This window comes from Lepidochelys olivacea, assembly GCF_965140295.1.
Source record: "Lepidochelys olivacea isolate rLepOli2 genome assembly, chromosome: 3".
In the NCBI taxonomy this organism is placed as follows: domain Eukaryota; kingdom Metazoa; phylum Chordata; order Testudines; family Cheloniidae; genus Lepidochelys; species Lepidochelys olivacea.
In genome coordinates, this window is record NC_140413.1 from 42,557,249 (window position 1) to 42,571,622 (window position 14,374).

At 43.1% G+C, this 14,374-nt stretch overlaps 1 protein-coding gene across 1 annotated transcript in view; it reads right to left on the bottom strand.

Moving 5' to 3' along the window:
* Positions 1-14,374, bottom strand: part of CSMD1 (CUB and Sushi multiple domains 1) — a 2,028,540-nt gene that overhangs the window by 104,333 nt on the left and 1,909,833 nt on the right. The window contains exons 52-53 of the mRNA XM_084623138.1: positions 13,838-14,011; positions 9,977-10,150 (exon numbers count right to left, since the gene is read on the bottom strand). Of these exons, the coding sequence (XP_084479264.1) occupies positions 9,977-10,150; positions 13,838-14,011 (348 nt within the window). The remainder of the gene's footprint in view (positions 1-9,976; positions 10,151-13,837; positions 14,012-14,374) is intronic.

The window sequence follows — 14,374 nt, forward strand, 5'->3', positions numbered from 1 at the left end:
CATGTGGCGCCATGGCAGCCAGGGAGCCTACCTTACCCCTCTGCGCCGCTGACTGGACCTTTAATGGCCCGGTCAGCAGTGCTGACTGGAGCTGCCAGGGTCCATTTTTGCCTGGGTGTTCCGGTCGAAAACCGGACACCTGGTAACCTTAGTTAAAGCATATACCATTCTGGTTAGCCCACAGTCCAATCAAGCTGTAGTGAACCCTATTGTTCAAGCTCTGTGCCTCTCTCAGTCTGACCTCCTTAGTCAGTTCCCAGATGAGAACCCAGACTCCTTCCAGTAGCCATGTCTTATGCCCACCACCTCATATTTTCCTAGTCCTTTGTTCTCAAACTGGGGTCTTTCCTCATCTTCCGTGCTAAGAGATGGGGAAATACATCTCCCTCTCGGTCATTGGTTGCTAGATGTCAATGTCCTGGTGATCGGATTTTCCATTGTCTTAGTTTCTCCAGTGATATGAGGTCAGCCTCAGCCAGTCCCTTTCAATTACTCCTTCGGGCTCAGACAGCCAGGTGACATTCATACCTATGTCTCTTAGCCTACCTTGAGAGCACACAGTCCTTCCCTTCCCTTCCCCTTAGGTGGATGCCATGTATAATATAGGGGAAACTGAGACCCCCATATGATTCATAAAAATATTACAGAAAATTACCACTTTGTCACAATAACATCTAGCTATTATACAGGAAGTGTTGTATGCTAGGTCAATTGCTTCTATCTTTTAAAACTACTAAAGATTATCAAGGTTTTAAAGTTTCAATAAACAAGCCAATTTCCAACACCTCGGGAACCATAGAACATGATAGCTACTTAATAATATTATATTTTAAGGGTGATGTTTCCTGAGACCATCTACACTTGGAATTCAGTAAATTGTCAGAACAGATGATATACAATAGGCTCTTGCAACATAAAATTGAAGTCTCCTATAAAAATTCTGGAAGTGAAGGTCATTTGTTTTTAGATTATTGTCTTTTTCAACAGATGCATATTTCCAGTCACTCTGCTCCTGTTTACACCCCTCATTACTCTTGACAGATGCTGCTTTTTGTGATGTCTTTCAGAAACTAAAGGTCTCAAACACTGAGTATAACCCTAGCACATCACCATTAGTGTTTTTGTACATCACTGACCTATTGACAGATCAACACTACAATTCTTGGGCTTGCATAAGAATGACAAGTGCTGGAAAAGACAAAGCGGGTAATTTTGGCATTATAGTATTTTTCAATCCTTTCAAAGCTTTTATATATAGTTACATAGCTTTTATGTATTTTAAGTAGTGATCAGGATTTTTTTAAATTCAAAGGACACTTTTCATAGCATCATGCCATGCAACTGGTGCATTACAAATCTGACCTCACCCTCTTCTGTATTCCCCAATTCCCCCACCCCATAATATACATAATATCCTAGTTATAATATTTTAAATATTCTCTGGTAAAATGACGTCTGGGTACCAAATATGGAAATCATTAAGGTACTAAACATTTGAACTGGATATTTTCAACAGTATCTACACAGTTCAGTATATTACTACTTATTATTATATTTTCCAGTTTTTAAAATTTGTTTCATTACAAACGGTATAGGATTATTCGCTCTAGAAACTGAAGATCTCTATTTAACAAGAGAAAAAATACAATTCAGAAGGTGTAATGGCAATGCAAGCTTGCTAACTTTACCCCAACATTAAGAACCAAACCCAACTTTCCACTTTTATGGGTAGGACCATATTTCAGTTTCATATGTCAGTTCTGGGTCACCTATTCAGCTCAGGTCAATGTTGACCAAAAGGTCTTATCATCTACTGACTGTTTGGTGGCTTATGTGAAAAGAGAAGAGGGAACACATACAGAAGCTCTCTGTTCCATTGGAGGACGAAAGCTTCTCCTAGGGACTGTTTCCCCAGTCTGGTTCTGGAGCAATAATGAGGGCATTTTTTGTTCAGGTACGTAGCAAACAAGTCTATTGTTAGGGTCCCCCAGAGACCGAATATGTAGTCGAGTACTGCCGGTCCATTTCCCGGCCAATGGGAGCTGTGGGAAGTGGTGGCCAGCACATCCCTGCAGCCCACACCACTTCCCGCAGCTCCCATTGGCCGGGAATGGCGAACTGTGGCCACTGAAAGCTGCGGGCAGCTGTGCAAAAGTAAACACGCTGTCTGGCGGCCTGCCAAAGGATTACCCTGATGGGCCATGTGCAGCCCAAGAGCCACAGGTCGCCCACCACTGACCTAGATAGATGATGCCTGTAAGGTGCCCAGGGATCCCCAGTATGTCCACTGGGGCAGAGGAAATGGCATAGATGGTGGCATCCATGGGTGTCCTTACCAGGTGGGTTGAAACGCCAAATGTGGGTGCACGTTGGATGTCCTCAGATGTTGCTCTGGTGAGCTGTGGTGTGAGGTAAGGAGAGATTGCCAGCCTCCTCACTGTCTGCCTCTTCTCTGGAGAATGGTGGTGGTGAGTGTCCCGGTGCAGAGTGTGATCCCAGGAATTGGGATATACTTGGAATTGGAGAGCTGATACCGAGTAGCAGAGATTCTGGAATCTTGGTTACCTGTAGATCCCTGGAGAAATGAAACTCCTTGGTACTGCAGGGATGGTTTTGCCGCTGCAGGCTCATTGGTATTGAGGGAGTTGGTGGAGTAGGCTGAGGTCTCTCATTCAATACGCGGCCACAACAGGGCTCTCTGGAGGCACTTGGTACTGTTGCCTGCTGTGTTGGTGCCAGTTTTGTAGAGATGGTATGGTCTCTTTCTCTTTTGATCCACGTGGGTCTTTTGGTTTTGTGACGGTACCTGTAGCATTCATGCAAGGTTCATGCACTTGGCAACATTCAGGGCACACCCAGAGTGTTGTGTAGGAGCAGTGCACACACGGCTCCTCTCAAGGGCATGAACCTTGGAATCTCGCCCAGATGACATCAACCGTGGGAAGCCTCCCAGGACTGGGCTCAAGGCCCGAGAGCAAGGAATGCGGTAGATAGAAATTGGTAAATAAGAATGTTAAACAAAGCCAGTGTATTACTTTTATCTGTTGGAGAATGTAATGCGCGGGGGGAGAGAAAGAATAAAGGAGAGGGTGGAAAGCTGACAGGACGAGCCCGTTGGCAGACCAGCCTGCTTGCTTGCTTAAAGCTTTGTGCTGTCTTGTATTTGGACCGCAACAGGTACCTACACACAAGGAACCATGAGTCTTATGAATGCCATGCTGCAGTGCTGCCAGTACTATCAGTAAGGAAGTGACTGATCTTGCCAGGGAGCTCCATTGGCCGAACAAGCCTTCAGATCAGGGGCCTATAGCCCTCTTCTTAGAAGCCTTCTGAGGGGAGTCAGTAGATTTGCTCTTAGACAGCCCTTCCTTGGAAGTTGATGGTCTCTGGGGTGACCATAGTTCAGGAGGAGACCCAGGATCAGAGGCTGGTCTGAGGGAACTCTCCACCATTAAGAGTTCAATTTTTTGCTTGCAGCTCTTCCTTGTCCTGCCCTTCATTTTTTGGCGGAAGGTGCACTTCCGCAGAATGTGAGCCTCTCCGAGGCACCGCATATAGAGCAAGTGACCGTTGCTGACTGATATTGCCTCTCTGCAGGAGAGGCAGTGTTTGAACCCGGGGCAGCCAGGCATAACCTTTAACAAGGGGTATTCCCCAGTAAGGGGGAGGAAAAAATGTATCAGGATTGTTAGGGAGATAAACAAAGGTGTAAGAAATTAAAAGAAAAAAATGAGAAAAAAGAAGAAAAACAGGGAATGGAGAAAACGGAAACTCTACTAAGAGACAAAGAATGGAAACTCTACTGTCAACTATAAAAATACAAAGCAAACTGATATTTGATTTGGACTGCTAATCATTCCAACTCAGGCCAAAGGTGGTTGAGAAGGAACCGAGGGCAATTTGCCCTCATGACGCTATATAGCCTTGATGTAAGGCACGAGACAGGGAGAGCACGTGTGTTGGCTGAATGGGCACTTCTTTCTAAAATCTCGGATCAGAGGTGCAGGAATTCAGACACATCTACAGTAGAGCACCCGTAGGGACACTACTCGATGAAGTAATCATAATTATCCAAAAAGAAGTAGCCATCAAACTCCAGTGCATTTGAAGGACTATATAACATAAATGGCTTTGTGTCTACAGATGTGTTAATGTATCATCCAACTTTTGACATTGCTTCATTTATTTTATACTTTTTGTGTTTTATTTATAAGTTGGAATAATTTCAAATAGGTGAATTTAATAACTTGTTTAATTTAAAGTTTTGGGGAGAAAGAAGGGAGGTATTGTTATGGAAAATCCATTCTGTGATCCGTGCTGGTCTTTCAGAGTACCGAGTATAGCAGCTGCGTCAGTTGAGTCCACTCCAGGATTTGGTTTTGACTAGGAAGTTCAGTCAGCTACAAACAGAGAAGCTGAATGTTCTATTCTCTGAGCTGCAGGATTAAATCAGTGATTTGTGTGATCATACTTTAAAACTACATAGTGCCTGTGTGATTCATTCTAGTAGCTCCTAATCAGCTAGGACACAACATGCAGGAGACCAACCTTTCATAAGAAGTGGATCAAGCCTGTGGAGTCCATTGCCCACAGAAAGAAGTGTGACACAGCTCTCAGCAGTCAAACCAAAATGAAAAACTCATCTCTTTGACTTAGATTTCCCTTGATTAATTCTTATCACACACAAACACTACCACAAAAAAAAAAAATAACAACTCTCCCCCAGTAATCTAATCAAATTACTTCTTCTACTCCCAGAAAGGAAGAGAGAAATACATTGTTAGTTGTTTTTAATTATTGGGAGATGTTTAGAAGGACATGGGTGCCACATATGTTTATAGGCAGACAGACAATTATCCCCAGCCTGCACCTGTCCCTTCTCTTACATAGTGGTGTTGATATTGCTAACCTTCAACATTCAGGCCAAGATGAGAGGAGATATGCAACAGCATCTAAGTTCCTTAAGGAGAAGTGTGACAGAGTACCTACTGGGAATCTGGGGATGGATGGGTACAAGCCTGCTCACAGCTAAAGGCCTCTCCCTTCAGCCTTAGGGTAGGATCTACCGGACCTAGATTCCAAATAGTTTTGGGAGACAAATAATGAACCACAGGGATGGGAATGAGGTCATAGGGTTGAAAGCAGGGAGCCAGAAGGGGACGCCAGGCAAAGAACTCAACACAACATCCACTTCTCCTTGAAAGCTTTCAGGGAGCCAGCAGACGTGGCCCAGAGGAACTCTGTCCGAATACATGATCAAAGGAAGGAGTGGAAATGGGCCCCACAGTTGCAAAGCACCTCCCCATCTAGCATCCTCGTCCTGGTAGGGTGATGGCCACCTTGGTCATTGCCAGGAAGAGGTTGACAAGGAGGTCTTGCGACTTCATGGGGCCACAGATGGGGTATGCCTAAATCAGGACGTGTGGGGAAAAGTGCAGCCAGAACCTAAGAAGACAGTTCTGAAGGAGCCAGAAAAGAGGCTGCAGCCTGGTGCACTCAAGATGGATGTGCACAAGGGTCTCCCTGATGCCACAGAAGGGGCAGGTGTCAGGGGTGGGGGTGAACTGGGCCAAGTACACCCCTGTGATCATGGCTCTGTGAAGGAGCTGCCAGCTAATACCCCCAGGGGGACTGCGGGACTAAGGTGGAATTCAGGCTGGCCCACTGGGGCTCCTCATCCTTCACACATGGTAGGAGGTCCCGCCACTTCGTGGCAGGGCAGGACACGAGGGTGAGGAAATGAAAAGTGTGGATCATGAACGTGTACAGCTGTACCCAGAGCAGAGTCTGAAAACAAACCAGTTGCGGTCCATGCAGCTGGCTCAGGGTATGCTGAGAGAGGGACTGGGGGAGCTCACAGGGCCAGGGCCTGATGACGAGATCCAGAGGGCTAGGGGTGGGAGTGTGTGCGGCCAAGACCCACTCAAGGAAGGCCTAAGGGGCAGGTGATAAGGCTGACCTCATCTCCAGGAGTATGCACGGGGTGGGGAGGGAGGTGAGGGGTGGAGAACTGTATGCACCAGCCGAGTACCAGGGGATCCACCCAGGTCCTCTGGTCATAGTCTAGGAGTTATCTGATCCTGGTGGTACCTGCCAGGACCAATCTCTAGCACACCGAGGGGTACTCTGACACCTGCACACTGAGCTCAGGGTTGTGTAGCAGAGGCTACACGAGGAGATCTTACCCCTTGGCAGCCGCCACAGACCTGTTCACTGGGCCCAACTTCCAGGTCCAGAGGATGTCCTGGTAGAAGACGAGCAGGTCTTGCAAAAGACCCCTCGGATGGAGGTAAAAGAGCTGCCAGTTTTATCGGAGCCCTCAGAGGAAGTGGAAGAAGGTGTGTGCCAATGCACTCCACAGTAGACTACCTGCACTGTAAAGGAGTCTCTGCAGGACCTGGAAGCAGAGGACATGGATCTGACTGCGGAGGCAGAGCAGGCCCTATCCCCACTCTTCCAGGGGAAGGCTCAGAATCCCTGCAGAGACCCAGTGCTGTCCTGGCCAAAAGAAGTCCAGAGTAAACCTCTGAAAGTAGGCCAGGGAATCCAGGGATGGGCTCAGGGTGTTGAGCTGGTGACAGAGCATGGACAGGGCCAACTGATTAAGCACCAGCTCCCTCCCCCACAGAGAAAGGCACCGGAGCAGTCCCATCCATGCTCAACCACCCTGTCCTCCAAATTGTGCCAGTTCTCTGGCAGAGAGGGATGAACAGTAGAAAGGGGCATAGCCAGATAGAGCAGCGGACCCACGCTCCACTGGATGTCCTGGAGCAGAGGTGGTAGGGAGCTCGCCTGCCACTCATTCCTGACCATCAGGCCAGATCTCTTCACTCAGTTGACCCAGACAGAGGAGGCCACCAAGTAAATAGCTTGGCAGGCCTGAACCTAAAAGCCCGTAGAGTGTCCAGGAGATAACCATTGTCCACCCTGTTGACTGCCTGCTCCTGGTCCAGGGATAGGTGGGCAAATGACAGACCATCTCTACACCCAAGTTCGAGGATGTCCCAGACCAAATAAAGATCAAAGATGGTAAAGCCTGGGACCAGTCAGGATGGACAACATTTTCCAGCACAGACCCCAGCTGCAGTGAGATCACCTTCACTAGAACTTTGTAATCCGTGCTAAGGAACAAGATGGGGCACCAATTCTGAAGGTCACGAAGATCCCCTATCTTGGGTAGCAGAGCAAGCACAGCCCACTAGCACAACAAAGGAGAACCCTGATCCCCAAGGACTCGGCCAAGATGATGGCGAGGTCCTGGCCAAAGGCACCCCAGAATGCACAGGAGAACTACATGGTCCTTCTGTTGATGCCCAGAGATTTACTGGTGGGCATTGGATGAACGGTTTCCAAGAACTGAGCCAGAATGAGTGGCAGCTCCAGCTGGTCCCAGTTGCCTGTGCTGACCGTTGGGAGTCCATCCCACAGGCATCAGTTGGATCCAGGGAGAAGAGGCTAGTATAGAAGGTCCTCTCCCGCATCTCCACTGGATCTGTAAGGGGGATGTAGTCACCCACCAGGGGGCAGGTGATGTGCTTGTTAGCCCCCCTCCTTTTCTCCAGGGAGTAGAAGAAGTGGGAGCTGTGATCCATCTTCCGAAAGAGGTGGATGCAGGATTGAATGAAGGCACCCCAACCCCAATATTCGTCAAAGGCCTGGAGTTCCTCTGGCTTCTCTCAGCACACTCTGCAGATGGATGGATCCCCGGAGCTGGTGGCCAGATGCCTCTCCAGCTTCAAGACATGCCATTCCAGCTGCTCTATCACTGTATCTCTCTGCCAGCTGGCCCCCGGGAGTAATCATGGCAAAAGAGCTGGGTGTGGACCTTCCCACATCCCACCACTGCTGCTTTGAGAGAAACATGCATGTCATGGCCTTGCCAGGCCAGCCAAACTTTCGGAAGGATGCCACAAAACCCACATCCTCCAGTAAGCTATTATCAAAATGCCAATAGGCTGGTCCCGGCCTCTCCAAGGTGACAGAGGCTATCACGGCCACCAAATGGTGGTCCGAGAATGGGGCTGGCAGAGATGGAGGCAAGATAAATAAATACAGTCCAACCAGGAGTGGCACAACCAAGCATCCTCCACCTCATCAAGCTTGCAGCGTACAACGTCCATCTGCCCTTCTACCTTTTCCCCTCAGCTATGACTCCTTTCTGCTCCTTTTCCTCTACGCTGACTGGGTTCCATTGATTCAAATGGAGCATTGAGAACACAAGAGAGACAGGCTTTTTCTACTCTAATTTCTGGTGCCACTGGATGCTCTGGAACCTGGGAAGGGCAACTGCCGAAAAGTCTTGCTCCTCCCTGGGCTGAAACACAGGGAATGAGCAACATGGGGAAATAGCTAGCTGAGTGTGGTTGACGCAGTAATGTGGACTGGAGAATGCTCAGTGCAGACGGAATGTTCCCAGAATTTTGCTGTCAGCCCTATCAAACCTTTAATGAACATATGGAAACAATATTTTTCAGAAAATTGTAATTTGATCAAGTTTGGGGTTGATTTTCAGAGCAACAAAAGAAAAGAAAAGAAAAGAAAAGAAAAGAAAAGAAAAGAAAAGAAAAGAAAAGAAAAGAAAAGAAAAGAAAAGAAAAGAGCTGGAGCTAGGCCTCTGGCATGGAAAATTTCTGTCTGAGTGGTTAAAGTTTGGCAAAAATTACAATCAACTGAAAACTGTGTTGTGATGGAATGTCTTAGGCAATCTTAATTATAGATAAATGTTGCTGCAAGCTTCACCTATAATAGCAATTATATTAATAATGTAGTAGGGAGAAGTCTCCTTCTCCTTCCCAGTTTTAGCCACGATCTTTAAAGAGATTTGACCCCTGCAGTCAGCTAATACACTGTAAAATAAATACACTACAAGATTCACTGGAGATACGTGGCAATTCTCCTTTGAAGAATGTACATAACTTAAGGATAATGACATTTTTGGGAGATTTTGCTAGCAGCTATGGCCTGGTGAAAATGTCCCATTTTACTCTTCAGAAGATATTATTTTTACAAATCAAAAATTAACTTTTTTTTAATCTAATGGTTCAGTAGTAGTGTACATCTCAGCAATAAAACAGAGATACTAAAATTAATTGAACATGCTATTGATAATCTCTGTGGCAACCACTTTCTAGTCTTATGGGAATGAAAATACTCCTATTTTTGTTATAAACGTATATCAAAAGTTAAGACATAAATGAAAAGTCTATTAAAAAAAACTAACAAAAGTTAAAGAAAAATCTGAAATCTTATTAAATTGAAAACCCCAAAATAGGTCAATGAAAGAATAGCCAGAGAAATATTACCCATTCTTGACATTAATCTAAGAATTATTTATGGTTCAAGAAAGTATCAGAGAACCTATCATCAAAGGGGGCAGGGAGGATGAGAAAACTGAAGAATTTCAGTAATTAAGCGTGGGATTTTAGAAGTACCTAAGAGAGGTAGGAGCACAAGTCTCATTGAAAGTTAAGGGAAACGTAAATCTTTCTTTTAAAGGCTTTGTCTACACTACAGCCTATGTTGGCAAAACTTATGTCACTCAGGGGTATAAATATTCCCTCGGAGTGATATAGTTACACCGACATAAGCATTTGTGTGCACTGTGCTATGTCAGCAGAAGAGCTTCTCCCACTGACATAGCTTCTGCTGCTCCCAGAAGTGGGTTTTTATGCTGATGGGAGAACTCTCTCCTGTTGGCATACAGTGTCTTCACCAGACGAACTGCAGCAGAGCAGCTGTACCACTATGTATAGATATACCCTAAAAGATATGCCATAGTGCAAACAGAGTTTGTGGGCTTGATCAGAAATTGCTGGGTGCAGTTCTATGCAGGAAATTAGACTGGATGATCATATGGTTCTCTTCTGGCCTTGATCTATTAAATAAATTCATGAGTCAGGCACTTTTGAAAATCCCACTCATAATTATTAACACAATTCAACAAAAAATAATTCAGTGAAAAATAAATGCTACTTACGGACACAAACGGGAGTTTGTCCAGACCACTTATGATCTTGCAGGCAAATCCTGACAGAGGTACCAACAAGCCGAAAGCCAGGGTTACACTGATAGACCACAGTGTCACGGTAACTGAAGCCATCCCCACTAATGTGGCCATTTACAATTGGATCTGGAGAACCACAATGCCCAGCTAGAATAAAGGAACAAACCAATCAATAAAACATACGTATATATTAAAATCCTGTTAATATTGAAAAGATGCTGATAGGAAAAACTACTGCTTCGTTCACCTTTATGACAAGCTTGGTATTAGAACCAAATCCTGCAAGGTGCTGTGATATACACACTTCCCTTGACTACCAGTGAAGGCAACAGGAATTGCAGTGCTCAGTACTTCGGAGGATCAAGTGTTTAAGTTAAAATATTGTATTTATGTTTTGTATAACTTACACCCTCAGTTTTAAAAGAACTTTGTTAAAAGTCAAATGGAGTTTCTTTTGTGCAAGCCAAGAACATATACTGATATACAGGGAAGTCAATTTTTGAAACTAAGTTACTCACAGTTCAGCACTTAAATTCTAAACTTACAAACCTAAACTTCTGATGGATAGAGATGATAAGCACTGACAGCTCCCACTAAAATCAATGGGAGATGTCATTGTTCGGTAACATGCTGTGGATGATACTTTTTAAAAAAGGGCCCCTACTATTTTAGTAAGTGCAAGAGGTTAAGACCAACATTTTCAAGTGTGGACATTGACTTTAGGGTCTTCAGCATTTGAGTGCCTTACCTGAGACAGCTTGGGCTGGATTTTAAAAGGCGCTGGGTAACTGAAGCTCCCATTAGTTTGTTGGCCTATGGATGATAAATAACTCTTGAGCCTAATTTTTCAGCTATCTCAAGATGGACACCCAAAACCACTGGCCATTTTCAAAAATTTGAATATTTATGTGATGTTATATTCAATATTGAGGTGCAATATACAATCACAGGAGGCTTAGTCATATTTCAACTTATTTTCTCTGGGCCTGATAGTCATTTACACCAAGGCCCCTTTATATTTTTCTGGCACTAAATTACATTTACACTCTTTTAGGTCCCTTATTCTGCCTCAGCAGCACAAACAGGCCATAGTGTAAATGAGAATTGGGCCTTCTCTGTTATTTGTTTGTGTCACAGTCTTAAACATAGGTTTTTGGTGTACTTTATGGCAAGATTGTAACCTGCTCCTATGTGTTCACACAGGAAAATAAGGGGCCTGGTTAATGCCAATGGGTATGCTGAGTGTTGACACAAGAATATATGGACTATCTGAGAAGGGAATATGGACCATTTGAGAAGGTACTAGAGGGACAGAATTTCAGCTTGGTCGCATTCAGAAACTGAGACTGAATACGTACAAAGTGAGGCTGGAAGAGATGTGACAGACTGTAATGAATTCCCTTAGAACGCAATTGGCAAAAGCTGACCTATTTGGCAGACTCCAGAGAAGCAATGGACACATTGCAGGAGCAGACTGAAAGAAGGCCCTGGCTTGTTTTGGCCTTGTTTTGAAATGGGATTAGCTTGATTTTTGGCTTATTGTGACAGTTGGGGTGCTTATTTACCATGTGAAAGTTGGCAACTGTGGTGCTGAGCCCTGATCAAGCAAATCTCTTATGTACATGCTTAACCTAAAATTAAAAGTCAATGGATTTACTCACATGCTAAGTCAAGCACAGGCTCAAGCACTTAGTCATATTGTACTACCATGGCCTCTTATGTAGAGGTAGTTCTTATGGATTGCATATAAAACCCGTGCTCTGCAGTCCAGATTGTCTTCATTGTGTTTCCAGATAGAGATCAAGGTATTAGTTTTGACCTAGGTCTCTGAAGTTTGGGTCCTGGTTACCTTAGAGGCTGATTGTCTTCTCATATGATACTTTAGCAACTGAGAACACTTGAGATACCTGAGCCAAAGCCACACCAAAGTTTAAAGAGGTTGGGGTCGGGCAGGTTTTTTCAGTTTTGATTTGATCTTGCTTACTCAAGCACAAGTTTTTTGAGCTTCAGAACATTCTGCGAAGGCTATCAGTTTACCCAAACTTTTGCTTGAGGCATTATTTTGAATAGATTTGGGTGAGCAGAAGGTAGGTAGAGTTCTTTAATTGAGAGTGCGCTCATATGCAGAGTTCAGTGTTGATCTATTTTTATAGAATTTGCGCTGAGTGATTTTATTTTTGGACCAAGTGTTTTATAAATTGGACAAAATAATTTAAAACTTAGTAAACAAAAATAAATAAATTACATTAAAAAAGACTAAAACTAGGCAAATCACAGCCAACGAATGACTGGCATTCCGCAGAAGGAGAATGCCCAAAAAATTCAGAGCAATTTGGGCTAACATTTTACAGGGTTATGATTAATGTGTAAATAGATATGTTGCATTCTCTTTCCTCCCTTTATCCTAAACTCTATACTTACTTTGTGTATTTTGGTACATTTGTTATATTTAGAAAAAAAAATACAAATTATAAATACAAAATAAATTAGGCAAGCATTATTATTAGCCCACTTGTTAATTTTACACAAAGAAGTCAGTTATCAATAAGCTATCTGCCTTAACATTTAATGCCACAGCTATTTTCAGTTTTCTTATAAAATAGTTTTAGTATTTAATCCCAGATGAAATAGGAATGTTTAATGTGCCTGACAATCATATCCTGGTGAGTTATTGTGTTCCGTGAAACATTATGATGTGACATAGATAGCAAATCAATACAGAAGTCTTTCACCTCGATGATACCTATTGTATGTATTATGAATAATTTGGTTTGCTTCTTATGCTGTTTACTTCAAAGATAAAACTAAGACACATATGGAGATAGATGCAGCATTTTGATATCCTAGGGAACACATTCAAGAAATAGTAATTTACATGTATATCACAGTTTATTGCAAATCATTAAATTTCTCTCTGTGGATAAATGGTCCTTACTCATTTTAACACCATATTGGAGTCTGCCAAAAAGGAACATAAAGACCCTTTACCTACAGATATACATAGTCAGTCAAACACAAACAGAAATGACGCACATCTGAGTTTTCTTGAAAGATTTGCTTCAGCATCTCTGGAAAAAGTTTTGTCAGTTATTTGCACCATAAAACAATGCTGTTTTTGAGCTATTGATCAATTTAATACACACATAACAATTACTTTATCTTTTGTACTTTTTATGGTCTTCAAGAGAACATTAACAAGATTACTAAAAGTTGGTTTTAATACTGTCCATTTTGCACTGAATTTCTCATTTCTTTCTCTCCAACTTTCTTTTTTAACCAAAAAAATTACAAAAGAAGAGAGAGTGAAAGTAGGTTGTATGTGAGAACATGCGTATTGTGCCATTACTTTCTTCTTGTTCTAAATACGGAAGAACAAAGCCTTTCTACTAAAGTCTTCATATGGGCAAAAAATACAAAATGGGGCAGGGGAATCCATATATTGAACTGCAATATAAAAATTAAAGAAGAATCCAACTCCATTATGAATGCCTTTTCATTTTGTTTATATCTCAGGTGAGAAGTTGTGATGGAATGTAATTTATTGTGTCATGCCTGTCTTTATGAAACAGAAAATCGTCCTTTTATAAACAAAGGAGTATTTTGTTCCTTGAGATGGACACTCCCTAGGCTTTTGTTCTAAAATGTTAGCCATAATTAGATAAAAACAGCTAAATTCTAATAGAGTGAAAGAAAATAATACACAGCACAACACATTTTTCATATTAGGACAGCTTCATTTTCTACAGTATTTATTACACATTCACCTGACAGCATTGCATTTCCAGGATCTAGTAATGAATTTGAGTTGTAAAGAAAGACTTTAGGTATATTTACCCAGACATCGGGTTTCAGTGCCACTCCAGAGTCCATTTGCTAAGCACTCTCTCACATGAGATCCAACTAGTGTGTACCCTGTGTTACAGGTGAAGATTGCAGTGGCTCCATACACCATTAAGGTTCCAATCTTATTACCGTTTGGTGGAGAAGGGAGGCCACCGCAGGAGACAACTAGGGGAAAAAACATAAAACAGAAACTGAAATATGAAATCATCTCTTCATAATCTCTTAGATACAAGAAATAACACAATTCCTTATAGCTTTTGTAAATCTATGTTTTTTGCATAGGCTTAATATATATAAATTTAAGAATCTGATGTAGTATAGAATCCAAATTAAGAGTTTAAAATTATGCCTTCATTGGCACAGGTGTGCCAGATTAGGGAAATGCTCAGGGATCCCTTCCCCCCTCTAGGGCACCAGTGCAGAGGATAGGCACAATCTACCTTATAGTCTGAAGCACAAAAGGAATGTGAGGAACAATGCTAGTCATCCAAGATTTGAGCACCTCTGGGTAGATCATGGCAGTACTCC